The following is a 25,781-nucleotide window of genomic DNA, read 5'->3' on the forward strand; positions in this document are numbered from 1 at the left end:
AGCATTTGCTACACCACATTCTTGTCCTGTCAATCACATTCAAAAAAAATGACATGCTAATTTGTAAATATCGGTTGGTTCCTTCAAAAAGTCTTTCCCCTCTTGTTAAAAAGTTTCTTGATGTAACTGGTGCTAAAACTGAAGAACAATGTGAACATTGCTGACAATCCATCCATCCATCCATTTTCCGAACCGCTTGATCCTCACTAGGGTCGCGGGGGGTGCTGGAGCCTATCCCAGCTGTCTTCGGGCAGTAGGCAGGGGACACCCTGAATCGGTTGCCAGCCAATCGCAGGGCACACAGAGACGAACAACCATCCACACTCACATTCACACCTAGGGACAATTTAGAGCGTTCAATCAGCCTGCCATGCATGTTTTTGGAATGTGGGAGGAAACCGGAGTACCCGGAGAAAACCCACATACCCGGAGAACATGCAAACTCCACACAGGGAGGCCGGAGCTGGAATCGAACCCGGTACCTCTGCACTGTGAAGTCGACGTGCTAACCACTGGACTACCGGGCCGCCCCATTGCTGACAATGACAATGTTTATTTGCCAAAAACAAATATTGAGGACAATTGTCCTCAATATTTTGAGGACACATTGAGGACATTTGAGGACACATTGTCCTCAAACACATTGAGGAAAATGTGTATCTATCTGTCTGTTCTGTCTGTCATTTATTACGAAATGATTGCTCTGCATCCGACAGACGACGTCTGGTCGCGCCGAGACAGCAGACGTCATCGTCATTTTGCCGATTGCAGCCGAAGTTTGCCGAAAGGCGAACCGCCGGCGGAGCCTTCCCTCAATGCAGTTCTCCACAAGCTCTTTGTCCGCGACCGGCTGGATGACGACATGCATTTGCCTCAGATGTTGCCTTTGGCAATTCCTCGCTACTGACCGTCTTCTTATTTCGGATCGGAAGACCGAACCCGATCGGAAAATTATACCGTTTAAAAATACAACGAGGGAATAGAGGAGGAGCGTCACGCTCGGACTGCGTGTCGCCCGACGAGCTTCATCACCATTACAGCAGCTGCCAGTGTTAGCTGCAACACAACTACCGCGTCCTTCTGTGGATCAGCGTATTTATTTGTGTTCTTCCCTTACTTTCGTTGTTATCCAAGAGTGATGTCGTTTTATACGGGACTAGCGCACAAAGAAGACCTGCACACAAGCGAATGTGCGTTGACAGCCGTGGAAGTACTCTGAGCAGGCGCCGCGCGCACTCCGCAATGTTCGGGACGTTTGGAAGTGACAACGCCACACAGAAATAACACCATTCTAAAAAGAGGGTAAGTCATCGCGTGTTTTCCAGTCACGCAGTCACCGTGCTTGTCTATGCCCGCTGTGTTGCGTTGCGTTGGGGCAGGTGTGCGTCTCACAGCTGGCCACTTCCTGCCCCCTTTGGCTTACATTCCCTTCACGTTTTCCACGCCTCGTGAAAAAAAAAAACAACCTCTTATATAACCCCTGGGATTCCTCTGTGCAAGGTTTCCTGTGCAGGGAAACACTGGCTGCACCCAAACGAGAAGCGTGTGAATCAACAAGGGAGGCTATCATGCAATGGTGGCAAGTAACGAAGTACCGTACAATTACTTAAGCCTCTGTCTGTCCCACTGAGGGTGGGATAGGGGCTTAAAGTTGATGTACTTAAGTAGATTCTTCAGGTGTCTGTATTTATTGAACTGAATACTTTTGACTTGTGTTCCCCACATTTGATAGAGAAACAAATATCAGTAGTTTACTCCTTTGTTATAATAGACACATTTATGGGTTTTTTTCACATCCATGATTACATGATGTAAAAAAACCCCACCTAAAAATAAGATTAAGATATACTTTATTTGTCCCACACTGGGGAAATTTACAGTCTACAGCAGCAAGATTGTGGGTAGAAAGAAGAAAGAAGAAAAAACCAAACACTGTTCAATTAAGTGCAATATAAATACAAAATGGATAAGTTGCAATTGTTTTTCACATCATTTAATTATTATTATTATTATTATTTTAAGTCGCAGTGCTATTTACAATTGTTTTTCACATCATTTAATTATTATTATTATTATTATATATTTTTTGAAATAGAGAGAAGTAATCGTTGTTGATTTCGTTTTTGGGGTCCTATAAGGTGGTGGGAAAAAACAGGTACAGCAGCAGCATGGAACAGATTTGGAGAAGCACGGTACATGACCTTTTTCCAGAGAATTATTTGATATTCTCAGCTGCAAGAGGGATTCACGGCCAGTGCTTTGTCTCGGGCAAGCCTTAAAAACCGCCTGGCTGTGGCGTTCAAAAGTTCTCATTGTAATATGAAAAAAATCACACACAAGTTAAGTGTGACTTGGAGGGAGCTTGTGATGATGTTAATGTGATGTAATGACACAGGTATATTAACCTAGTGTATAATTCTCGCTCTCACAGGTCCTTGTTACATCTCCGCCTCCAGCACCTCCATCATGACATCACCCGAGTCCCCCACGCTTGTGTCCCCTTCCCCATGTCCCGCTCCTCCTCCGTCTATCCCCACGTCCCCCGTGCCATCCTCCCCCGCCCCGTCCTCCTCCTCCCTTCCAGTACCACCCTCGCTGCCTCCCACGGGGGAAGTGATGGTCCTGGCCCTGGGGCGGAAGAAGCAAAGGGTCCTGATCGTTTTGTCCATCCTGCCAAATCTCTTCCTGGCCTTCCTGCTTTCCTCCGACCCCCTCATCACCCTGTCCTCGCCGCACCACTGCCACCTGCCGGGGCCGGCACCGTCGCCCGAGGTGCTGAACGTCTCCCTGCCCTGGGAAAAAGGCCTGAGGCCCGGCGACAGCGGAGATCTTTCCCAGTGTAAGCAGTACGCCAACGGGAGCCAATCGGAGGTGGTCGATTGCCAGGCCGGCTGGGACTACAACATCACCGAAGGGCTGAGGAACAACATCGTAACTGAGGTAAAGCTCCGAACGGGAGCCTCTTGAGCACGCTGATTAAAGCGCCACATGCTTCTCAAGGGAATTGTGTGGTTTTATTTTTCTTGCTGACGAGACAAACCTGTATTGCCCGATTAAATGGCAGCTGCCTATAACGTGCAGTCATGTCGAGATGGATAAAAGGGCCTCTGAGAGTTTGACATCATCCATCAATGCTGTTTTTTTTTTCCATGATGTCGCCTTTCAAGGTGAAACGGTCAGAGATTCGATGGGTGCGTGACGCCGACATGCACAAGCGTCTTAAATATTTGATCGCTATCACAGGTTAATCCTGTTGTTGGAGGCTTCTCTTACACACTCGGCCTCCTTCTCCTCTTTCGTTTTTTTTTTTTTGCTTCACTGGTCAGGTAGACCGAAAATGAAATCCTCGAGCCAGACGTTTTGTCTGGACCTTCCTTCATCAGTGTCTATGACAGCTGTGGCCCACAGCGCTTAATGTCAGAGTTGTCCCCCTCCATTCATCCCTCCCTCCTGAATGTGACCAGTCAGGGACATCTGGAGGCCATGCACCTTTGGCTCTTTAAAAAAAGGCATTGGTGCCACTTCGATCATTCAAAAGGTCTGCGCTTAGCTTGTCGTTTCTCATTAAGCGTGCAAATACGGTACTTGACATGCAACTACATGCAAGTAGAGGATGGTAAAACAGCATGTCTCCCGTCCACAAATACAAGCAGAATATAATTGTGCAATACAGCAGTAATAGTGATACAAAACAACGATGCAAACTGGTGAATGCTAGACCGTACGCAATAATGGTCAGGCGTTCTCTTCAAAGTATTTTGGGATTTTTGCCGCTGGCCTTTTGGCTTCCGCTCATTAAATTTCAGCGCCTTTTAATTTTGTTCGGCCTGCTGCAGCTCCACATTCGAGCTGCTTTCTCTCCCTGGCCTTTGTGCGTGTGTTTCCACATAGGCGCCCGCTCAAGCGGGACGCGTGCGCACTGCTTCGACACCGGCTTGGTTGGTTGCGTGCCCGCACTGCGAGCTGAGAAAGCACAAACGAAGCGGTTGCTGTAGCAGGAATATGTTTCCAAATGGATTTCACTTAAGCAGAAGTGCTCCAGCGATTCCTGAGGTGCCGCAACGCATTGCTTTGCTCAGCAGGACTCGGGCATTCGTCCTCTGCCTGAGCGTCGGTCACAAAACTGGTCTGGGGAGTTTCTTACCTCGTTGCTGAGCATTTCTCGGTGTCCCCACCGTGGCCTAATGTGCCTTGCTGTGCGAGTCTGTGAAGGAGCAACAGGACAGGCTGAGATGATTTGACACGCTTTTATGTTTCTGCACTCAGACTCCAATTAGGCAAAGGCTTTTCATCTGCACCCGCTGTTTGTTGCTCTCTCTAGATCACTGAAAATCATTTTGGCTTTCAGCGTTGGGCAGACTGCAACACGAGCAGCTCGGCTGTTAATGACAATCCGCGGCTTGCCTAAATGTGATTACAAGTCGTGTTTTTAACGACCTCCCGCCTCAGAGATGACGTCTTGCTACGTTTTTTCGGTCACGTTTCTGCAAAAGAGAAAAAGGTTTGTCCAACCCATTGTCAGAAGCCACCACGGACACCAACGCGGCTTTGAAAACACTTAAGTCTCCCTTAGGTTCAATTCAACCGAGTTGTTAGTCTTTCCCAAAATTCGAAAGCTGAATGGCACGCGGGAAGACAGTTAATTCCCCCTGTCTCTGTGCAGTGGGATCTGGTGTGTGATCGCTATTGGCTCGTACCTGTGGAGGAGGTGTGCTTCATCCTGGGGGCCCTGACTGGTTGCCTTGGCCTCGGTTTTGCTGCTGACAGGTGCACAAACAAACACACTTATACACACACACACACAAACACAAAAGAAACAACAGCCAGCACCCAACCACCGCCTGTTGGTTTGCTTCACAGAATCGGCCGCTCCAAGACTTTACTGACGTCACTCACTCTGTCAGTGGTGTTTGGCGTTTTGGTGTGCGTCTCCCCGTACCCTTCCATCTTCATCGTCATGCGCTTCTGTCTGGCGGCTGCGAGCGCCGGCGTCTACCTTACGCTCTACATCTCTCGTAAGTTTTTCACAAGCAAATACGTGAAACGATTCGACATTTTTTACCTTGAGGTGATTGTGTTTGGTTGCTCTCTCAGGCCTGGAGTTGTGCGAGCCTTCACTGAGGCTGATCGCGACCGTACTGGCGGGGCTGATGACTGTTTCCGGGGAACTGCTGCTGCTGGCGGTGGCCCTCGGCTGTCAGTCCTGGAGAGGCTTGCTGGGAGCCGGTGCCGCTCCGCTCACCCTCTTCCTTAGCTATGGGTATGACAGAGTTCAGATTCTTCACATTTAGACCTCATTTGTATTTTGGCATGTACAGAGTACGCACAACAGACGTGAGATCCATACCTGTCAACTCATACGGTTTAGCCATAGTTCAATCGGATTTTGTGATGAATCTTACGTATATGGCCGTATCGCACAAATCATACGGATTCTGAAAATTTCTGTTTTTTGTTTTTTTTTCCCCCTAACAGGTAGTTCCGTTTGCTTTTGCCCAGAATGGTGCTAGTCTACTCGAATGCTTTCATTTCTGGTAACTTTCCAGTAAATCACGTGGTTCCTAGTTGAAAACAGCAGAGTATTCAGTGTTGTGAGAAAGGTTCACCCAGATTTCCGAAAATCGCTTGCACCAGAAACACTGACAGCATTATTGCAGTGCAAAATAAATATGAATGGATGCTGTAACTTCGAGCCGATGGGTCAGCATTTGGAGTTGGTGAAAAAAGTAATGCAGGAATACAACTCTGAACACAGTAATGCCACTAAGTAGAATGATGATTAGACATTAACCAGACATTGTATTATGGAGATCTACAATAAATACCAATGAAAATTTCGTGGTTTTTTTTCTGCCGTTATTTTGACATATAAAATGCTTTGGTATGTTATAAGGATTTTTTGCTCTTTATAAGGATTTTTTTTGGTAGTTTATACAGGTTGACGCTCTGAAAAGTTGACAGGCATGGAGATCAATTATTCAATCAATGACTCCTCCGTCCATGGGGTGGGGGGTGGGGGTGTGTGTGTGTGGGGGGGGGGGGGGGTTGGACATGGTGGTTGTTTTCCACACTCAAAGGTCCAAATCACAAATGCTCTATGAGTATGATGCTGGGTAAAGGTCAGCTGTATTTCCGTGTCACTTTACCTGCAGCATTCCCGGAGTTTTTCCAGAGTCTCCTCGCTGGCTCCTGTTATCTGAAAGACAAGGAGACATGAACTCCTTCAGCGAGAGGAGAAATTCAAACAGAGATGCGAGGGATGACGAGAGCTTCACTGGTGCGTGCACGGTGACCGGGTTGGGTTGTGTCACGCTGATTTGCGGAATAGCACTTTGGTTATCGATTGGTTGTTGCCACCGTGCTCTTTTCTGTTCGTCCGCCCCAGAGCTCGATTCGGAACCGGCGCCCTCCTCGCGTCCCCGCCTGTCATTCCCTGAGCTCTTTCACAGTAGGAACATCTGGAAGAACATTTGTGTGCTGGGCTTCACCTCGTGAGTCACATATTCATCCCGGTTTCCCTTGCTAAATCATCACCATCTGGATGCGCGCCTTTGTCTCCATGCTGCCTTTAGATTCATCTCTCACGGCATCAGCCACTGCTACAGCTCTTTCCGAGGTGATGTGCGAGGCACGGCTCCCAGCTTCTATTGGACCTACCTTTTGTCCGTGTGCGCGGGCGGCGGCGCCTGGGTGTTGCTGTGGGCAACCGTCGACAGGTGCGGTCGCCGCGGCATCCTTCTGCTCTCCATGACGATGACGGGCCTGGCCTCCTTGATCCTCTTGGGACTCATGAAGTGTAAGCGGCATCATTTTCTTTGACTTCAGCAAAGCCCGTCTGAAGGGCGGGTAGGCATTCGCAAATTCCCATTTTTGTGGATTTTGGACCTCGGTGCATAGATTAGTGGCCCGCAATATCTGGCCGCCCCGTCCGTTTTGGAGAAAATTCAGCCAGTGGTCGTGAAAATACGGTCCTATAGACATTCCAATGTTCACAGAAGGGCTTGGTCTCTCCCCTCTGCATGGGGGTCACCACTGTAATGGGTTTTAAGTCTCCTTAAAGTTCCAATAAAATTCTCTTCTCAATGTGACGTGACACGCCACAGAGAAGAGAGTTGTTAAAAACTTGAAAAAAGTGATTGCAGCTTCCTTTTGGTTTTCCTCCAGTGCTACTAACATGCAGGATCTCCCTCACGTGGCAAAAAAAAAAAAAAAGTTATACCGCATGAATAAAGCCAAATGATCACACGGTACGAGTTCAGGTCAGGTCGCCGCACTCACATTTGGAAGGTTCAAACCTGATTGAACCTGTGTTCACACTGTGGGAAATGTCAGCGCGACGAGAATGCCACTGACGTTACTTGTATGATATCATCGCAATCACGTCAAGAATGAAGGCACGTTCAGAGGAAGACACCGAGCACTTTGTGTTCCTTCTTCCTGGCATATGCCTTTTTTTTTCTTCCAGGAAGAGGTTTGGTAATACCACACCATGACTGTTACGTTAGCACTGACAATTGATCAATGTACTGCGGCTTGGCTGTTCAAGCATCATGTAGGAGGAGGACAAAAAGCCGATGTGGACAAGCGCAACACAAAATGGATGAATGTCATTCAAAGGCCCGACAGTGAAGCGTCAATGACATGTTGCCTTTCCTCCTTCAGATCTCAGTGAGAACGCCATCACCGTTTTCTCCGTCATGGGCCTCTTCTCCTCACAGGCTACTGCCTCCCTTTGCGTTCTCTTCACTGCAGAGATCATGCCCACCGTCATCAGGTAGGAAGGCGCTTGATGATTATTCCTTGACTGCAGATGATGATGTATTTTTTGTTCATATCGCTGTGCCAGCGACATGGAAGGAGGGGCAGATGTTTTTTTTTTCTCTTCCACTAGGTAGTAGGAGGTATCGTTAGCCATTGTATCCACATGTTACCCTTAATACAAGAGAATAGCTTTGTGTTTCCAAATTTGCAAGTAAATTGAGACGAGATCATCGTGACTTTAGTCTCTGCTCTACTTGCTGCCACAAACATAATGTAAATACGCAAGTATTTGATGCTCCCTCATTCTCCACTCTGCCTTTAGATGCCGCAAAATGGTGGCAAAGCACTACTTTTGTCAAAATGAAACACCTGAATTTGCTTCATTTTATAGTACAGGAGTTCCCAGGCAACAAGATGCTATATGATTACTGCAGAGCACCGCATTTGTTGTACTGAAGCTCCTCATCTCACTTGAACAAACAGTTCTGTAGCTCCTTGGCAGAAAGTGACTCTACAAGATGGCTTCAAAACACTACTTTTGTCCAAACGAACACACACAACACCCTCCAACATAGCTTTTTGGCAGCAAGATGCCATAAGGTGGCGCCAAAGTAAAACGTGTGTTGCTTTGACCTGAGCACAAACAGCAAATCGGGGATTAAAAAACCCAAAAAACAGGTAACAGTTGAATTTGTAAATTCTGAACCTCTAATATGCTTGAGCTCAATGTTTATACATTTTTGTTCTGTGGTGTGCCACTGAGCGCAAAAAAAGTTGGGAAGCAAGCCTTTCAATTCAACGCTGAGGGCGTGTGTCCGCAGAGGGACGGGCGTGGGTGCCGTGCTGGCCTTAGGCTGCGTGGGGCGTCTCAGCTCGCCACTCATGGACCTGAGGAACCACTACGGCTACTTCCTGCACCACGTGGTCTATTCCTCTCTGGCCCTGCTGGCCGTGTTGTCTATTCTGCTGCTGCCTGAGAGCAAGAGGAAGCCGCTGCCGCAGACTCTGGCCGACGGGGAGCAGTACAGGCGTCCCCCGCTTGGCAGGAGGAGGCGGGACAACGTGCCACTGCTGGCCACGCCCAACCCGGAGACTTAAACAAGCCTGGAGGACTAGGAGGGGCTGTGTGCAATTCCACTGGAACATCCATTTATGTAGATGGAGGAAGGAGAGTAGAGCGAGAAAAGGGCTGTCAAGATTTTGAACTCACGCTGATGATCCGCACATTGAACATTGAAATCTTCCTAATATGAGCCTCTTCGTGCTTCAGCTTCCTCCAGCCATTTACCTCCATTGAAACGCAAGAGGAACTCAGTCTTATCATCCATCACACACAGCCCTCGCACGGCTGCACCCCAGCAAGCGCAACCCTGCAGCCCCCCCGGCATGGGTCACGTTTTGTTATTGTCGTCCTACACTTGTTCTCCGACACCTCCACCTTCTGATGTACAGTAGAACACAGTTCTCAGATGTATCCTGTTACGCTGTAAGGTGTTTGTTTGTTGTAAATACTTTTCTTGAAATGTAGGGGTTTTTTTCTTTTTAAGTGTGCCTGGAAAATGTGCACTTCCGTTCGCTATGCAGAGGAGAAGGTGGGGCATCGAGCACTTTGATACAACGCCTTCAAAAGTTCAAGGACAGTTGCCTAGCTACACACCACGCAATCAGTATTAGGAGTCAAATTAAAAGTGTAAATCCGGCCCGGAGCCGGAGTATTTGGAATTTACGTAAGATGTAATTACACCAAAGAGTGTGAGCAGTACGTTTTCTGTTGATACGTTATAAGTTATGGTTGAGGCATGGAGTCAAAATATGTCACAACATTCCTATCTGCATGCGTGGAAGCACTTTGAAAGCCTTTTTTTTGGGTCTTTTTTTTAACGCTTTTTTTCCTCAGAAGCTTACGGTACCACTTTAGACGCAAATTCTCAGCTTGGACGTGTACGAATAAAAGTGGAGTAGAAGTTCACACCGTGACTAAAAGAAGGTGAATGTCTCGATGCAGTCGAAAAGGCCCTATGACGAAGCTCTGCATTAGCTAAAGAAGGGCCCTGCGGGCTCCGTGTTATTCCTCCTCTTAACTGTTTTCTTGCTAATGTTGAATGTAGTGACTGCAGTCAATGTGTATGCCTTTGGGCTCACACACCTCAATTGTGCACAGAAGGAGCTGGGCATACCTGATTCAAGATTTTTTTGGGCTGTTTCTTCACATTTTAGTACTTCCTCCGTTGAATTACCTTGACTCTGATAATACTGTGTCTACAAACACTGATTGTTCAATGCTGACCCAGTTAACTCTCAGCTGATTTCACGTCCAATAAAACTGGTTATGTCAACATTGTGCGTCTCTTGTTGGACTTTGACCAAACAGATCACTTATGTAAGATACACACAAATTGGCATTTGTTTGCATGTGGTTTGTTGTCGGAATGGGCAAGAACTTACTCGACCTGCATTCGAGCTGTGTCAAAGCTACACATACACTATTTACATACATTATTTTGTAATGGTCACAATTATTGCCACCTTTGAACCCACCTAATTTTTTCTTACTATAAACTGACTGTCCATTTGCTTCAGGCTTTTTATTGGGCGTAATTTAAAATCAGGCAAAATGCTGAAGCCTGATCACAGTGTGAGCGCTCGCATAAACCCATTAATCCACCGGTGTCAAACTCAAGGCCCGTGGGCCAGGTCTGGCCCGTCATATAATTTTATGTGGCCCGCGAAAGCAAACTTTGCAAATCGACTTCATGTTTTTTGCTAAAACACCGAAATTGCAAGTTGTCTTGTAAAATCTGGAGATATTTCAGGCATTTTTTTCCCACTCCCTCTGTAAAGTAAATGTAATATTTGAAAGGGTTTTACTGCTGCCTGAATTCAAAATTGTCATTTGCCAGTTTTGTTGTGTGTATGTAATATGAGGCGATGCTACATTTGATTTGGTTTCGCGCTCACAATGGACACAATGCAACCCCAGACAAAAATGAGTTTGACATGCCTGCTCGAATCTGTTCAGGAATCTCGCTCTCTCCCTCTGCCTCTCTTGCACTGTGAAACGTGAGCTTGTCTGAAGCGGACAGCCAATCACTACTCAAGGAAAGATGAAACGCATCAAAAGCATTAAAAGCAGTTAGAGGTTGTACTTAATGTGCACGCTGTTAACATAACCCTGCATGTGAAGGAATTGGAATCAAGGAGTGCACATTATTCCAGTCATGCCGTGCTTATTCAACTACTGGGAGTGTGCTCGTCCACCAACCAAGCAGGTGCTGAACTCACAAAGGAAACACATGCCGCAAAAACAACTTGGCAACAGAGACACAACTGGCCTATAATCCCATGCCATATACCAACATGTTTAGGCACAGGATTCACACCAACGTGTCAAGAAAAGCACACGAAGATTAAGACAAATCGTTTTCTTCAACAAGAAAAACAAAACGTGTGATGAGTGTAAGACACGGGAGAAGGATAAATCACAACAAGGGCCGGAATGTTCCACCCTATTCATGAAACAATGGCTGCAAGGCGAGAGTGACATTTCTAACACAAAGGTGTGGAAGGCGGTGAACGTTGACAGGGTGGGAAAAAATGTTCCCGTAGGATACCAGGATTATTCGAAGTGCTATGAATTGCCTTATTGGTGAGGTGAAGTCAAGTTGCATTTATTTCTAGAGCCCTTAATCACAGTCTCAAAGGGCTTCTTCACATGAATTCACAACATTCCCTGACCTAAACCCCCAAGAGGAAAAACGACAACAAAAAAACATCTGGGGAAAAATGAGAAACCTTGAGAAGGGGCCGCAGGTGGGAGAATCCCCCTAGTGCATGGACCTTAAACTGGCTACCAAGGATATTGAATAAATGCTCACAAATCAATTTTTGCTCGTGAAATGTAAAATTAGAGCAACCAGAAAATTACTGGCTTTTTCGAAGAAAGGACAAACAGAATGTTTTCAGGCAAAATCAATCTTTCCCATGCCTGACTGCCAGGGAAAATCAAATGTACCGAATGTTAATTGCGGCACCTCCCCATGAAAGTTTATTGTTGTGTGAAAGCCAATACTGTTGACATTTGCATGTGGCACTTTTGTAGAGAAGATCTTTTTCGTCCCCAGAGTGGCCTGCTTGTTTTGGTCATGGAAAATGGAAAATGATAGAATCTGTATTTGACTTATGAAATATTACCATTTTGGTTCCGGTACTAAACTGCACACATTAAATTTCCAGCACTTCAAGAACCAGTTGCAGGCATTAACCACTCTGCGCGAAGCCAACGTTAAAGTCCCGCTTTGTGACCAATGCTGTACTTTCCAAACGATGACATCATGTAAAAAGGTTCTTCCAAATAAACGGCGTGCCCAATGAAGTGGCCACGCCTGCATGATGTCAGGTCTGTTGTCTCTAGGGCAACAACTATTTGGTCCAAAAACCATGAGACAGAAAGTGAATGGTGCACAGTGCATCAACAGCGAACATACATTTTGAGACCAGAGATGATTTTATGACGGATTATATATAACATCTGTTTGCCCAGCTATCACCCTAGCAAGCTGCGTTTTTACTGCAAAACAGACCTCCTGATGGAATGACTGTTGTACTGTAATGATGACACGCTGAAGACAGTATTTGACAAAATGACATATTCGATTCCAAGAAAGAGCTTGTTGGAAACATTGCATTTATTTATAAAATGCATATATTTGGATGTTGAATTGTCAATGTGCAAATATTTAGTCTGGACAAACAATATCGGGCACCGTATAAAGCACTTTGACAACAAATGCTAAAATTACAAACGGCAGTATGATCCCTTTACCAACTAAAAAATGTGGTTAAAAAAATAAACATAATTTAAAACGTGAACATCAAATTCAAGAACACAATTTTTTTATTATTATTTTTTTTAATTACCGTAATCCTCCTTCACTAGTGGAGTTATTGCTTAGCAGCAGAAGAAACAGTATGGGTCTAGATGACCCTGATGCATTCAAGCAACAAGTGCATAAAAGCATAATACAGTGTAGTGGTTCTACCACCATTCACAATGTGACTTTAAAAAAATATATAATAATAATAAAAATAGTTCAACATGGAGAGATACCATTGTTTAGATCTGGAGTACTGCTATAAACACACAAAATATGAATAGCTCAAACTATATTCCGTTCTCAAGAATCGGACGGACAACCACGAACCTCAGTGGAATAAAATGAATTCTTTATATCAAACATCAAACAAGTCCACAGCTGTAAATCCCGCACTGAAGCCATGCAACTGTCCAAAACGAGTGCTAAGCATCCATTATTTAGCAGAAATTTGCAAAGCATAATTGTCCACACATACATACATCACTTTACGGTGTAGCCCCACGATGTAGCGCTTGTTTGTGCCCCTGCTAAATTTTTGATTTTGAAGTGACCATTTTTTTTTTGTTTATGTACAGTGGACGGGCAAGTCTAAATTTAGAGTTGCGAGCCATCGGTCTAAGTACCAGATTGTGCCACAACATGCCGGGCACCAATGAAATGCAGTAGTAATAGATGTAGTAGAAGAAGAAGAACAACAACAACACTTTCTGTTGTGGTCCCTTCATATCACCAAGGGGGGCTGGGTCTGGAACGTACCCACCGCAAATACAGGTTTCACTGTAAATAGAGGCCTGTAATGCTTGCCCACTAAGTGTCGTCCTAACAACACACTTGTATTTAGGCAGACAATGAAGATGAGTCACTTGAAGTCACTTGCCTTGATTGTCAGGCCACATTCGGATCTTTCTTTTGCACGTTCCTGTTGCTGTCTCGCCCTTCTTCTTCTTATTATTATTATTATTTTACAATATCAAGTCCTGGATCATGAATATCGAAGAGAAAGTAGCAATTGAATTGTGACCGCTTTCACAATTCAGTCTCCTTTTCTTCATCGTCACTTTTTTCTAAATAATATTCATCATCTGTCGTCGTGTCTGAGCTGCTGTCCGAGGACTCTTCAAATGTGCTTAGGCTGGAGACGTAACCCCGAGAGGGCAAATGCCCCCTGGGGGATTGGCTTTCCAATGGTTCTGCATTGGAGCTGGGAAAATTAGGCGAGGAAAGGCTGGAGGGTTTGGACATGCGTCTGGTCTGTGGTGACAAAGGGGGTGTTGGAGGAGGAGTTGGGGGGCTCACTGTGTCCCAGTCAAAGTGACAAGTGTTCATGTTGGGGCTCCAGCGATGGGGCGACATTGACGCCGTGGTGTCTGCAGGTGGACAAACGGAAACACTTGAGCCCCGCTGGGCCAGACGGCGAGTCAGCGATCGAGGAAGAGATCTTGATCTCATTTGATCGGCGTCACCGTGGAAGTAGGACCGCATCCGACTAATTGATCTGTGATTGCAATTCCTCTCTAACCACTCCTTGAAATCCTCATCACCTCTTCCATGAATTGGGACAGATTCCGAGAGGTCGTCCGCGCTCATGAATCTGGGGCCAGTGGAGATTCGCCCGGGCCCCGAAGGCCGACTGGAGAGTACAGAGCTCACAGAAACGGACCTCCCTGGCTCAATGCCATACTTTAAATCAGCATAGCATGATGCCTCGCCCTGTACCGGACCTGTACTCGGCAGACCCGTGGAGGCCCGGCTTCTCCGTGAACTCACCAGACTGATTCCCTCCCCCGGCTCACATGGCGATGAAGTCTCCCTTCGCCGCTGCATCTTTGGGCTGTAGAAGACACTGTCGTCTGCCACATCGGTTGAGGAAAATGGCGAGTGTGGGGAAAGAGAGGAGAAGGGGGAGAATGGACTCTTGGAACTGGAGGTCGATTTCCTTAACTTAGTACAGTGACCATCGCTGAGCTTCGGGCTTCTATTGCAACCAGGATCCGCACTGAGAAAAAACTGGTTTGTTGCTCTAGTCTTAGCATCATTCTGGTCAGATGGTGTTGTTGGACAAAAACTTTGTTTGTCTTGGTCTTTGGGTTTGGGCTGGTCTGGCCAAATGAAGGACTCGTTGCCTGTCATAGATAAGGTTGGTACGAGGGAGGAACTGGTCTGTGCCAATTCTTCACCTTGTTTTGCCCTCCCACGGCCCTTCGGCTCGGCCGCTTGTTCTTCACGCTCAGCGGTTCTGTTGCTCTCAACCGTGGCATCGTTGCTATTGCCGGTATCGCTCAGCCCGCCGACAGACGCCGTTTCAGACGCTTGCCTCCATTTCCACGGCAATAGTTCGTCATCGGGGCGTTTGGTGCCGAATGTTTGCCTTAGTTTGTTGAGAACCTGGTCCATTTTATTCAAAGTTTTGTTGGCCTTTTCGTTTTCAGAGTTTGGCATGCTGACACTTTTCTTCATAACAAAACGACGCCTCTTTGGGCTTTGCTCGTTGTTGCTTTCCACTGAGAAAAGTTTGAATTTACCCATCACACTCTCCTTCATTCTTTTGCTGCTGACTTCGTCACCCACAGACCGACTCTCTGTTGAGCTGCTGCCGCTTGAGCTTTGATTTGAATGACTCGGAGTTCTGTGTGTCTCTTCACTTGGCTTTGCCGCCACAGAAGAGAGCATCTTTGTAAAAAATGGCAATGATTCAGGCTTTGTGTTCTCTGGAGGCGAAGCGGTTTTGTCCATTTTTGAACTCTGCAAAGTTTGGGGGATTTCATCAACTCTGCTCTCGATAAGTAGTATGCCACCATTTTTCTGATTACGACAGATACGCTTGTAGCTGTTATCATTTATTTCACCTGTTTGCGAAACACCGTGCAAGACATGTTCACCTGATAACATTTTGGTCTGCAGAGGAGAAGACGGGAGAGGTTTGGGGGAATTTACGAGTGACGTTTTTGAGTTAGGTGAGATTGCATCTGCAACCGGATGAGAAAGTAAGGGATGATTTGAGGTATAATTTGAGGTGGAGTTAACATTTTGGAAAAGTGATGTCCTCGGAGTTGCCTTCTTAGTTTCGCTACGGCTGGAGATGAGAGAGGAGTACGGTGGCGGGCTGTAGCGTATCTTGTATCCATTTGCAAAGTCGGGCGAGGGCGCAGTTGAATAATACAGGAATTCATCGGCCTGCAATGATCGAGACCTCCGCAGTCGGCATGGAATTGCGTGTCTTCTCTCCTGGACAAAACTCATTGCATCGCTGGGGTTTTGTTGCGCTTCTCCTCCCTCTCTCAAGGTCTGATCCGCAGAGTCAGAAGACAAAGATCGATACGTCTCTCCTTCCCCCACCTGCAAGCTCGAGGTCTTGCGTGACGCGCTGCAAAGGGGAGTGGTTTTGGGGTTTGGACTGCTTAATCTTAGAAAAGAGAAGATGGATGGGGCTCTGCTGAGTCGCTGAGACATCGAGCGAGATAGTGGACTCGTCAGGACAGATGGATCGGGACTCTTCGTGGGTTCAGAGTTCTCTGAATCCTCCCACATGACATGCTTCACTCTCTTTCCGTATCCTTGGGCGGATTTTTTGTGGTCTTTTTCGGATTGGTTAGTTAGTATTCCTCCCACTTTTCGGTTCGGACTGATTGTGGTGGCAGGAGGTGTTTGCGGATGTGATGTTATGGCAGGAATACTGGTACAAGTCATCTGGGTGGGAGTCATTGTTGTGGCTGGGGAAGGAGTCACAGATGCAGGGCTACGGTTTGTTTTGGAAGAGTCATTTACCATCGGAACATGGTGGGAGACATCTTTTGGTTGCAAAGGCTTTGTAGTGGAGGCATAGCTCCTTCTAAAGCCAAGAGGCGTGGTGGTGATGGGGGCTGTATTGGGGACTTTTGATGTTTGGGATGTGGAGCCGGTCAGAAAAGAATCTGGTTTGGAATGAAGCGGAGGACCGGCATTTTCTTTCTGTGAGAAAACAGATATGTTCTTAAGAGGAACAACCTGAATCTTGAGAGTGTCGGTGCTCTCAAGAAATAAACACGGTTTCATTGGCTTGCTTTGGTGAGCGTTATTTGTTCTGTCGTCGATCTGAGGAGGGGCAGATCTATTTGGATTGAACAAAGAGGGCGCAAATGCAGTCACGTGAGCTTGAAATGAGCCATTACTTGCATCATGCCTCATGGAATCTCTTGGATGACTGAGAGTCGAGTGCCTGTCAGGCAAATGTTGAGACTTGCGCAGTTCTACTTTTTTTGAACTGGATTCATGCAGTTGTTTGGCAAGTCTTACTTTGTCAAATGAATCATCAGAGTGCTTCTCTTTGACTCGAGCGGGCCCTCCCTTTTGTGGCTTCATCACAGGATTGGTGCTATCATTGCTATCACTGCTACGATTGGAGCTTTGACATTGGAGCTGAAGACTTTTGTTATTCGTCAGACTTAGAGTTGCTGTGTCACAGTTATTGTTAAATAGAGGAATTAAGGGTGTGTGTAGCTTGCTTATGATGTTGGGTGTGTCGGAGAGAATTGAAATTGGACTGCCCTTCTGGCTATTTTGTTGCCACCGGGAAGTGGATGACCCAGGTGTGTTTCTGGAAGGTGCGCCGCTTTCTGAGAGCACACCGGAGTCGTGTTGTATACGTTGAGGTGGAGATGCATCGCTGTCAAAAAAGAGATTCGAACCTCTGCCCGAACCCATCCAATTCTGATCGTTATTTGACGCTCTTCGACTGACAAATGTTTGTCTGGAGCATGAAAGACTTGGCTGTGCCCGAGTCATCGGTTGTGGTTGTTCGGGTGTGTCAGTTGATACTTTGTTTATGGTCAAAGAGGAAAACAAGCTTGTTTTCGATGTGCCTCTGTGATTATTCAATGAGGAGGAACTAACTGGTTCCGTCTCGGACGCCCTGGAAGAAGCGGACAAAGACGAGGGGAGTGGCTTAAACTTTTCCCTCTCAAGTGTGTTGTGCAAGCTTTGGGGCACGTGTGTTGAGAACAGTTGAGCATCTTGGCTACTCTTCAAGGACAGTGGCTTGACCTCAGACGGAGTCGGGTTATTGGAGTTCATGCTTTGACTGTTTATTCTTCGTAGTGACAGAAGGAGACCGCTTGTTGTTGGTTTTGAGCTCAAAGATGAGCGCCGCACCGGATGACCGTCTTGTGGAGTCCTCTTTTGCCCATAGAGGTGCCAGTTAGTACTTGCCTGCGCTTTCTTGATTTCTCTCTCTTTAGAGCTCCCATCCAACGAGATTGTTCGAGCAACGTTACTCTGCAATTCATAGTCCAAGTTTTGGGGAACACTTTTAGTGGACCAGCCTGTTGTGTTCTGCCTGGTACTCAGAAACGGAATTCTTGGCTGGGTTTGCGTTACGTTAAACGCCCTCGTCGCACCACTTTGAGACCGCTGAGAGTCATCTTGCGGACGACTTGCCTCCAAGCTCGCCACACCTGGAAGACTTGCCAAAGTTTCCAAACTGCCCGTTGCCTCGAACCTTTTGGAGCGCCGCAGTCGGCCGCTCCAAGTAGGGGCGAGAACTGTCACCATACCAGAAGACAACATGACTTCACCGGGGTTAGACAGCTCCTCCACATCAGTTGGTTTCTCAAGATCGGCCCGGCCCTTAATCGTTTGCTCCAATTCAGATGATCCGCAGGCAGTTGTTCTTGGTTGCGATCCACATTGAAGACTACTTCTGAACTTACGACCGCTGCACACAACCGTGATAATGTCTTCGTCCTTCTCAGCCAGAAATGTTATCTTTTGCGGTAGCGGAGACTCGCTTGTTACTTCTCTGGAAGTGTCGGGTCGCGAAGTTGGTTTCTTCACCTGTGAAAACACGAATTACTCATTGGTAACCAAAGGTTGTTCTCTCAAAAAAATTATTTGCGTTTCCGTTACGGAAACAACACACAATTTTAAAAAATGCATGGTTATTGATACATTTGGTGATGATACTGTATAAGCAGTTGACATCAGGTTTCGATGTAAAGGTCAACATGAAGGTCAGATGGCATTAAACGGGCAGGCAATGAATTAATACGATTTTTTTTGTCGAGACCTCCGGCCCAATTACACACATGGAATTGAAATGTAACCCATAGAAAACTGCGCCCTCTGTTCGACACAGAAGAGTTCTGTGACAAATGTGTCAGACAGGCGACAATAACCAGCCGCGATTGTTTTTCTTTTAGCGACTATAGCGCGGTGCAAGTGTGCAGTGTCTGTTCCCAAGGTGGATTAAACTAAAAATATTCAGGCCTGGACAAACTGGTTATTTAGAAGTATGTAACGCACCCTGCCCTTTCTTATTCATTCGGTGATGATTTAAAGAGGATACAATGACACTACATTTGTTAGGTTATGCTCTGAAATTAAAAACATTTTGTAATTACAATGTATTGAAGTTCTTTTAAAAGGCCCTAATTTGATGTACTGAGCGTCACTGTTAAGACTAAAATGGGAATAAATTGTGCAGTGTTTATCCTATTCTCTTTCACAGGCAAAATTACAAATTTCATTTCATCGGCCATGATAACTGATCCTCACCTGAGAGTCGATGCCCACCGTTTTACACCTCTGTGGCTCACTTGAACTGAAAGAGAAAGCAAAGGTTTGAGTGGCTTCCTATACGCTCAACAGGAGTCTCATTCAGGAAATGAGCAATTAAACCCGATCCACAGCGCAATCCGTGTAATCGGGAGGCAAATCTTGCAAAATCGTTCGACGGGTGATTGAAAACGCTGAAAGTTTGGGATGGATTAGATGTTGAACATTTAGCGCCGCAATGCTGAGCAACACGACGGCCGGCATTCCTTTCCGCCGTCACTAAACAGTTTTCACACACTCGAGTCACACCTGTATCCATTTCTGGCAGCACTTTGAAGGAATGGCTCTCTCTTTGACGCACGCTTCCAGACGCCGACAGTGTATCCTGCAAGGTTGCGTTTTGGGTGAACTGAACATCGTTAGAGTTCAGGTGAAAGGGTGTGTCGCGTCTTCAACAGAAATGGAAATTCAAAATCGGACGACAGACATGTCCACGTCCATGAGGCGATAATCGAGGGACTTTCTCATTGAGGGCGGTGCGGGTTCCTATTTTAGTTGGATAGTTTTAGTTGATATTGTTCAGGGATTGATGAATCAGACGGTATTTTGCCAAGGTTGCAATAAAGTAGCAATGCAAAAACACTCACAAATATCAAGTTGGCATTTGAATTCTGGCAATGAATTATTCATGTGAAACTGAAAAAGTCAAACACAGCTTCATTACACACAGATTGAAATCATGAATGATTGATTTTTATTTCTCAATCATTTGGGTGGTTAAAGCCACTGAAAGCCCCAAGTTGTCCATCTCAATAACTAGAAATATCATGCAACAATCAAAAGTATTTTTCATCTAAAAGCAATGAGGCAGGAATCGCCCTACTAAAAAGGATTTTCCCCATGCGCTTATCAAGTATATATATTCATGAATTTCAGTTCTGGAATTGAACTACTGAAACGTGTTTCAATTTGGATAAGAAACTTTGACATTTACATTGAACTTTTCTACGATATCCCACTTTATTGAGCTGCATCTGTAGAGGCCCAAGACTACCTTAGTGGTCATCCAAACATTTATATTGGCAGGATGAATCTCGTGCTGTTTGTTAAAGTCAAGTACGCGTGTTTTCATGTCAACATTTCTCTCACGACGTCTGTGCCTGGCTCAGCATATTGCAGTATGTGTGTGTGTGCGGCATCCTTGGCATGCTTCAAATACTCTAGTGTGCACACATGAACAGATCTGAAATACTGTCGTGAAATTAGGTCGCGCTTTCTATGCTCAGCGCTTACCTATATACGCAGGATTCTTGCTTCCTCTTGAGGCTGATCTCCGATTTATCCAGGTCCAGGTTGGTGGAGACTGTTAAAACAATACAGGTGGCGTATCTGGTCCCACGATCGACATCCACCTCTCGTCTTGATCCGTCTGCTCCAAGTGTGAGTGCTGCAATACAATCAGGGCGACTGCTTAGACTTTGAAAAACCAATGGGAAAAGATGGATTGCGAGCACGCCATTCCCAAAAAGTAAAAGACACACAAAATCGTTCACCGTGGAGCACCAAGTCATTCAGACTTGCAAGATATCAACCTGCCCAGTTAGGCGCAACCACAAGAAACCAGTCGGAGAGCAGACCGCATTGAAGCTTAATGCTGAATGTCAGATGCATCTTTCACCTTTGGGCTTTCTCTCATGTGCGATGATGGCACGGCGGTGAGGAGGCTGCAGACGTGGAGTTTCATACCCGTCCCACTGCCTGCAAAGTCAGATCAAAATAATCATTCATTAGAAAAGACAATAACACCCACTTTTGAGGGACAACGTCAGAGTGGAATTGGTCTACGTCATCTTTTTTGGGCTGCGGTTTGAATCTATCCATCCATTTTCGAATCCGCTTCTCCTCACGAGGGTCGCGGGCGTGCTGGAGTCCACCCCAGCCGTCTCTGGGCAGTAGGCGGGGTACACCCCCGACTGGTTGCCAGCCAATCGCAGGGCACACAACCATTCGCGCTCACACCTCGGGACAATTCAAGTGTTCCATTACCCTGCCACGCATGTTATTGGAATGTGGAAGGAAACCGGAACACCCGGAGAAAAGCCACGCAGGCACGGGGAGAACATGTAAACTCCGCGGCCTGAATCGAACCCTGCACCTCTACCTCTGCACTGTGAGGCCGACGTGCTGACCGGTCGACCACCTGTGGTTTGCAGTGCAGTAGAAATGTATCTCATGCTGAGTGGTAAGGATGAGCAATTTTGAAAAATAACCAACCCGCCCCCTCCCGATACTGCAATTATGACTAAGTATGCACTTTTTTTTCAAGGATTGTCTTCCCACATATTTTTTTGAACAAAGAAAAGCAAGAAATGGATCTGTCTGACAGTACGCTGTCTGAATTATTATCTGTAAATGTTTTAGTCTAATAGGTTAGGCTTACGCAAAAATAAAGCCAAATGAACCATGAATGAATATGACAGAATGGTTCGATTATTAATGATTACTGAGAGGAAATGAAGTTTGCATTGGGTTCAAGTTAAAAAGAGCACAACGTGACCTGATGCGCAGTCACGCTAAACTCGGTGATGCATCGGCTCAAGTGTGGAGCAACAGCAGATCCACAGCCGCCCATTATCTGGAGCACAGGCTTTTCTCATGCAAATGTTATCGTCTTCTTTGAACAACAATCAACATAGTGCCAAGAAGTACAAACATCAAGTGCTGGATTTCTTCCATCTTTGGCTTTTGTTTTACTGCGTCGGGTTCCTGTTCATTGTTGAAGCTGATGACAGGTTTCAATCCGAAATGACGTCACGTTATTTAAACTGTTTTTCCTTGTTTGCAGAGGGGGAGAAAAATAGCTCCCTGACAGTGTCAATCAAAGTATTATGATGTTGCCATGTTGGGATGTCAAACTTTTGTCTTGCCTCCTATTACAGTTTGCAGGTTTATCGAATGAAGTGCGTCGATGTGCAGTGCAATGTCTTTCTTCCAATAAATGACCCGCTTCATTCTTTTAGATCTCCGTCGTAGATCAGCTTGCTCATGTAATCAGTTTGACCGATAAGCAGCCGTTAGGTAATCCGACTGCGCACGCGCCACCCTTTCGTTTACGCGCAGATAACGGAGCTTAAAACACCCACTTAGATTGCTGCTCAGGTGCGCATATGCTGATCCCACACCACTGTAACAACTCTCGGCGAGCATGAGGCATTCGCACAAACATGACCCCGCACGTTAGGGCAACAGTTATGCGGCATGATTTTAGAAGTGAGAGAGGAAGACCGACCGTCATCCATTTGCCGTTGAACTGATCACTTTGTGCGAAGGCATCAAATGAGTGGCACATCATAAATTGCTCTGACAAAAGCGAAGTGCCCAAGGTCACACGTCTGACACAGCTGCTCTTCAGCGCATAATGTCTGGCTTACAAAAGAAGATTTGCATGACCCGACAGGAGAGACAGTTACAAAGAGGGGAGGAACGTCTTGAGCTCAACACACCTTTCGTGTGGACGTCTTTGGTCCTGACACTCCCGCAGGCCACGAGAAGAAATCAAAACACTTCACACACGCTCAACCTGAACTCTCAACGCTTCTTCGCCATCATCGCGTTCAACCAGCGAGCCAGAGGAACATTCAGAGGCGCTGTGGAGATGTCCATCTCTGGACATTTTCTGTTATATTTTCCGCCCTATAACACACCAATTTCCCTCAGGGGTGCATAAACTATTCCGAGTCTGTCATTAATAACTGCTACAGTAATAAGCTTGCCAAGTACAGACTTGAAAGAGACAAACCAGCACAGCTAAGGGCATCGACTGTAGGGTTTTTGTGTTTATTATTTTTCCGTCGTGGTTTTGCATATACCAACCTGCCACAGTATTAGGAACACTCCAACACAACATTCTGCTTTTACAAAGTTATTCATCTTTTCTTGACACCAACTACGACTCACAACATACTGTTCCCAGCATTTGTGTATCGTAACGTGCACGTTATCACAACTGTACGAATTATGTCACCGTTTGCTTTTATGACTTTCAGGTTGATGACAAATTGTTTTCTTTGACAGGCTCGTTAATCTGAAACATTGCGTGTGAGCTATGTCGGCTCCGGTTTAAGGGCCGCGCTACTGGTGGGTGTGTGGCCTTTTCAGGCAACTAACACTTACATAACCACAAGGATCCCGACCGAACTAAGTGTGGGTGTGTACTCGACACGGACAAACACGTAATTGAGATGTTCCAACTGCAAACGATTTATACCCTAAATGTCTCTTCCCAGCAAATTTTAAATACCTTGAAGTGATGAGAGACGTGAAAGTGAATCCTGGGCAAAACCAGATTTGTTTGAGAACGACCCACACCTCCACTCTGTCACGCTTTGAGAAGAGACAGCAAATCCTTCAGTCTGTAAATGGCTTGAAGTGCAAAGAAGTGGAAGTTGCGCAGCCAGTGGCTTTGTGTATCCACGGTAATAGTTCTGTTGCAGATCTGAATGTGCATCGGACCCAAGCCTCAAAAAATATCATCTTAGAATTCAATCGCGCACACACGTACGAAGCTTCTATGAACAGACATGCAAAATATCCAGTTCTGAGGAAAGGACGGCAAAATAAAAAAAAGAAAGATAAATCCAAATCCACAATCATTATGTGATGCACATGCTTTGAAGTGGTTTAAAATCGACTTTTTACAAAATTAATCGGTCGACTGTCGATGTTTGCTCGCATTTATGAGATTGCACCAAACGACTAAAATATTAAAGTATGGACAAATGTAGCGTCTCTCGCTGGACAGGAACAAAAAAGGGGGAAAAAAACGAAGAGAGTCAATAACCAGAATGCCGAACGACTTGGAATAAATTCACGGTGAGTGAAAGGAGTGTTTTGACCAGCTACAGCAGATGCAGGAGCATCGTGGACAAGTTGAACATTTAAACACGGAGTTCATAAACGAGGTTCCGCGTCAGTAACTACTCGGCGCTCCATCCCAACAGCCGCAACACGAGGAAGGAAGAAAAATAGGCGAAATCTACACACAACGAGACAAGCGTAGCATAAAGCTCTCCGAAACAAATAGAAATACATATTCCAATCGATTCGGACTCACCGTGCAGTCGAACTCCGCGCTACGTGTGCATCCCAGTCCGGAGGCGTCGCCGTCTCTCCTCGAACTGTCAGCTCGGAGAGTACTGCGTCACTTGTTGTTGGCATTCTATTTGAACCGGTTCGGCGATCCAGGTTGACTAGACACGCGCATCTTAGAACACGACGTGTGGAATTTACACCCGTAGCGTGAACGACCAGAGTCGAGCAGCCGTCCACCGCAGTCAACGGGCAAGAAATCCAAACGCGACCTGCTGGTCAAGAGCACGCATGGAACTTCCCCCTGCAATAAACCACAGCACAGATGGCGAAAGTACGTAGACTGTGCTTAAGTGAAAGTCCAAGTACTTGAGTAATAACGATGAACTCCTTTAAAAAGTACGACCAAACAAAATCTCATTGATACAGTCCCAGTTACGGCTCTGCACACGAAATACATTCCCTCGTTTAACTTGAAGTGTTCTGAGAAGGGGAAAAAATTATGAATCAATAAGCACCACTTCATTCTCTACACATCTTTGCAAATATTAACATTTTCAAATGATCACTTCATTGGGGAGCTCGTTTTGGAACAGGCTCCTCATGTTCCTTGGGGGGCAAACAGGTGCCAGCAGCCACCACGTTGGTGACCCCTGCGCTCTCTAAATGGGTGTGAATTGATTCAGGTAATTAACCAAAATAACAGTCAAAAACGTGAGACGACAACAACATAATAGAGAAGATAAAAAGTATATATTAGTACAGTTAATTTGGCTTTAAGGGGTTGGAAAGTCAATCAAATTATTTTGCCTGGCCACTGTCGGAATGCAAACGTCGCATCATGAACTCACATTATTATTAATGCTTGCCCTGGCTCGACATTGCCATCTAGTGGATTGATAAGAAATTACATAAAACTGTGGGTTTACTTCACAGTGAAGGAATTTTACTCCTTGAGATTGTGTTTGTTTGGGCAGTGGTAGGCCATACATCTGGTAGCTGGACTCTCACATGTTAATACTACTCCCATTATGTTGCAATTATACAAAATATCAATACCGCTCAAACGCAATACTGTATAAACAGCACAAAACGGTTCCATTTACATCATCTGGAGCAGTTCAAAAGTAATATTCATCTCATGACACGAGAAAAACATAGTCTAGTGCTCGTCGAATATGGTACTGTACTAAGAAATGTTGCCCTGGCCAGCCAGAGGATGGAAAACTGTGATGTCAATGTGGGTCTGGTATTTGGCCTCCTGAGATGAATTTGGAATCTGACTCGTAAAATAAACAGTCCCATTGCTCATATAAATGACATCGGCCAGCACGGCTGGCTCTGACAGCCCTGGCCAGATACAGTGTCGTGTACAGTATAAACGACATTTGACAACTCCATGTCACTAGTGAAGCAAAACTACTAACTGGAACGTGACACAAGCTTAGTAAATGCGCCTGAGAAAGTGGAAATATTGATAGTACAGCACAATGGGTGACTTAAATTAAATTTACGTTAATTGTGTACTAG

General features: G+C 45.8%; 2 protein-coding genes across 4 annotated transcripts; one reads left to right on the top strand and one right to left on the bottom strand.

Annotated features, from left to right (window-relative positions):
• Window positions 1-793: 793 nt before the first annotated feature.
• Window positions 794-10,097, top strand: slc22a17 (solute carrier family 22 member 17). The gene is made up of 10 exons (XM_086102268.1): window positions 794-1,302; window positions 2,432-2,940; window positions 4,664-4,767; window positions 4,861-5,015; window positions 5,095-5,260; window positions 6,153-6,277; window positions 6,386-6,491; window positions 6,573-6,796; window positions 7,663-7,774; window positions 8,583-10,097. The coding sequence occupies exons 2-10, from the start codon at window positions 2,467-2,469 to the stop codon at window positions 8,857-8,859; spliced, it is 1,743 nt and encodes a 580-aa protein (XP_085958394.1). The 5' UTR covers window positions 794-1,302; window positions 2,432-2,466; the 3' UTR covers window positions 8,860-10,097.
• A 2,331-nt stretch (window positions 10,098-12,428) lies between these two features.
• On the bottom strand, window positions 12,429-24,527 carry LOC147186797 (uncharacterized). Of its 3 annotated transcripts, XM_086102092.1 has the most exons (7): window positions 24,274-24,519; window positions 24,109-24,131; window positions 23,430-23,531; window positions 20,842-20,922; window positions 20,457-20,610; window positions 19,164-19,209; window positions 12,429-18,443 (listed from the first exon to the last, which is right to left on the bottom strand). In XM_086102092.1, the coding sequence occupies exons 1-7, from the start codon at window positions 24,378-24,380 to the stop codon at window positions 13,662-13,664; spliced, it is 5,295 nt and encodes a 1,764-aa protein (XP_085958218.1). In that variant the 5' UTR covers window positions 24,381-24,519; the 3' UTR covers window positions 12,429-13,661. The 3 variants fall into 3 exon arrangements, with proteins under 3 accessions (XP_085958218.1, XP_085958216.1, XP_085958217.1); XM_086102090.1 differs by lacking the exons at window positions 23,430-23,531; window positions 24,109-24,131 and having other exon boundaries at window positions 20,842-20,921; window positions 24,277-24,519; XM_086102091.1 differs by lacking the exons at window positions 23,430-23,531; window positions 24,109-24,131 and having other exon boundaries at window positions 18,332-18,443; window positions 19,164-19,548; window positions 20,842-20,921; window positions 24,277-24,527.
• Between the last annotated feature and the right edge of the window lie 1,254 nt (window positions 24,528-25,781).

The sequence above is a fragment of the Hippocampus guttulatus genome, chromosome 21, assembly GCF_054856545.1.
Source record: "Hippocampus guttulatus isolate MCC_2025c chromosome 21, RoL_Hgut_1.0, whole genome shotgun sequence".
Classification (NCBI taxonomy): domain Eukaryota; kingdom Metazoa; phylum Chordata; class Actinopteri; order Syngnathiformes; family Syngnathidae; genus Hippocampus; species Hippocampus guttulatus.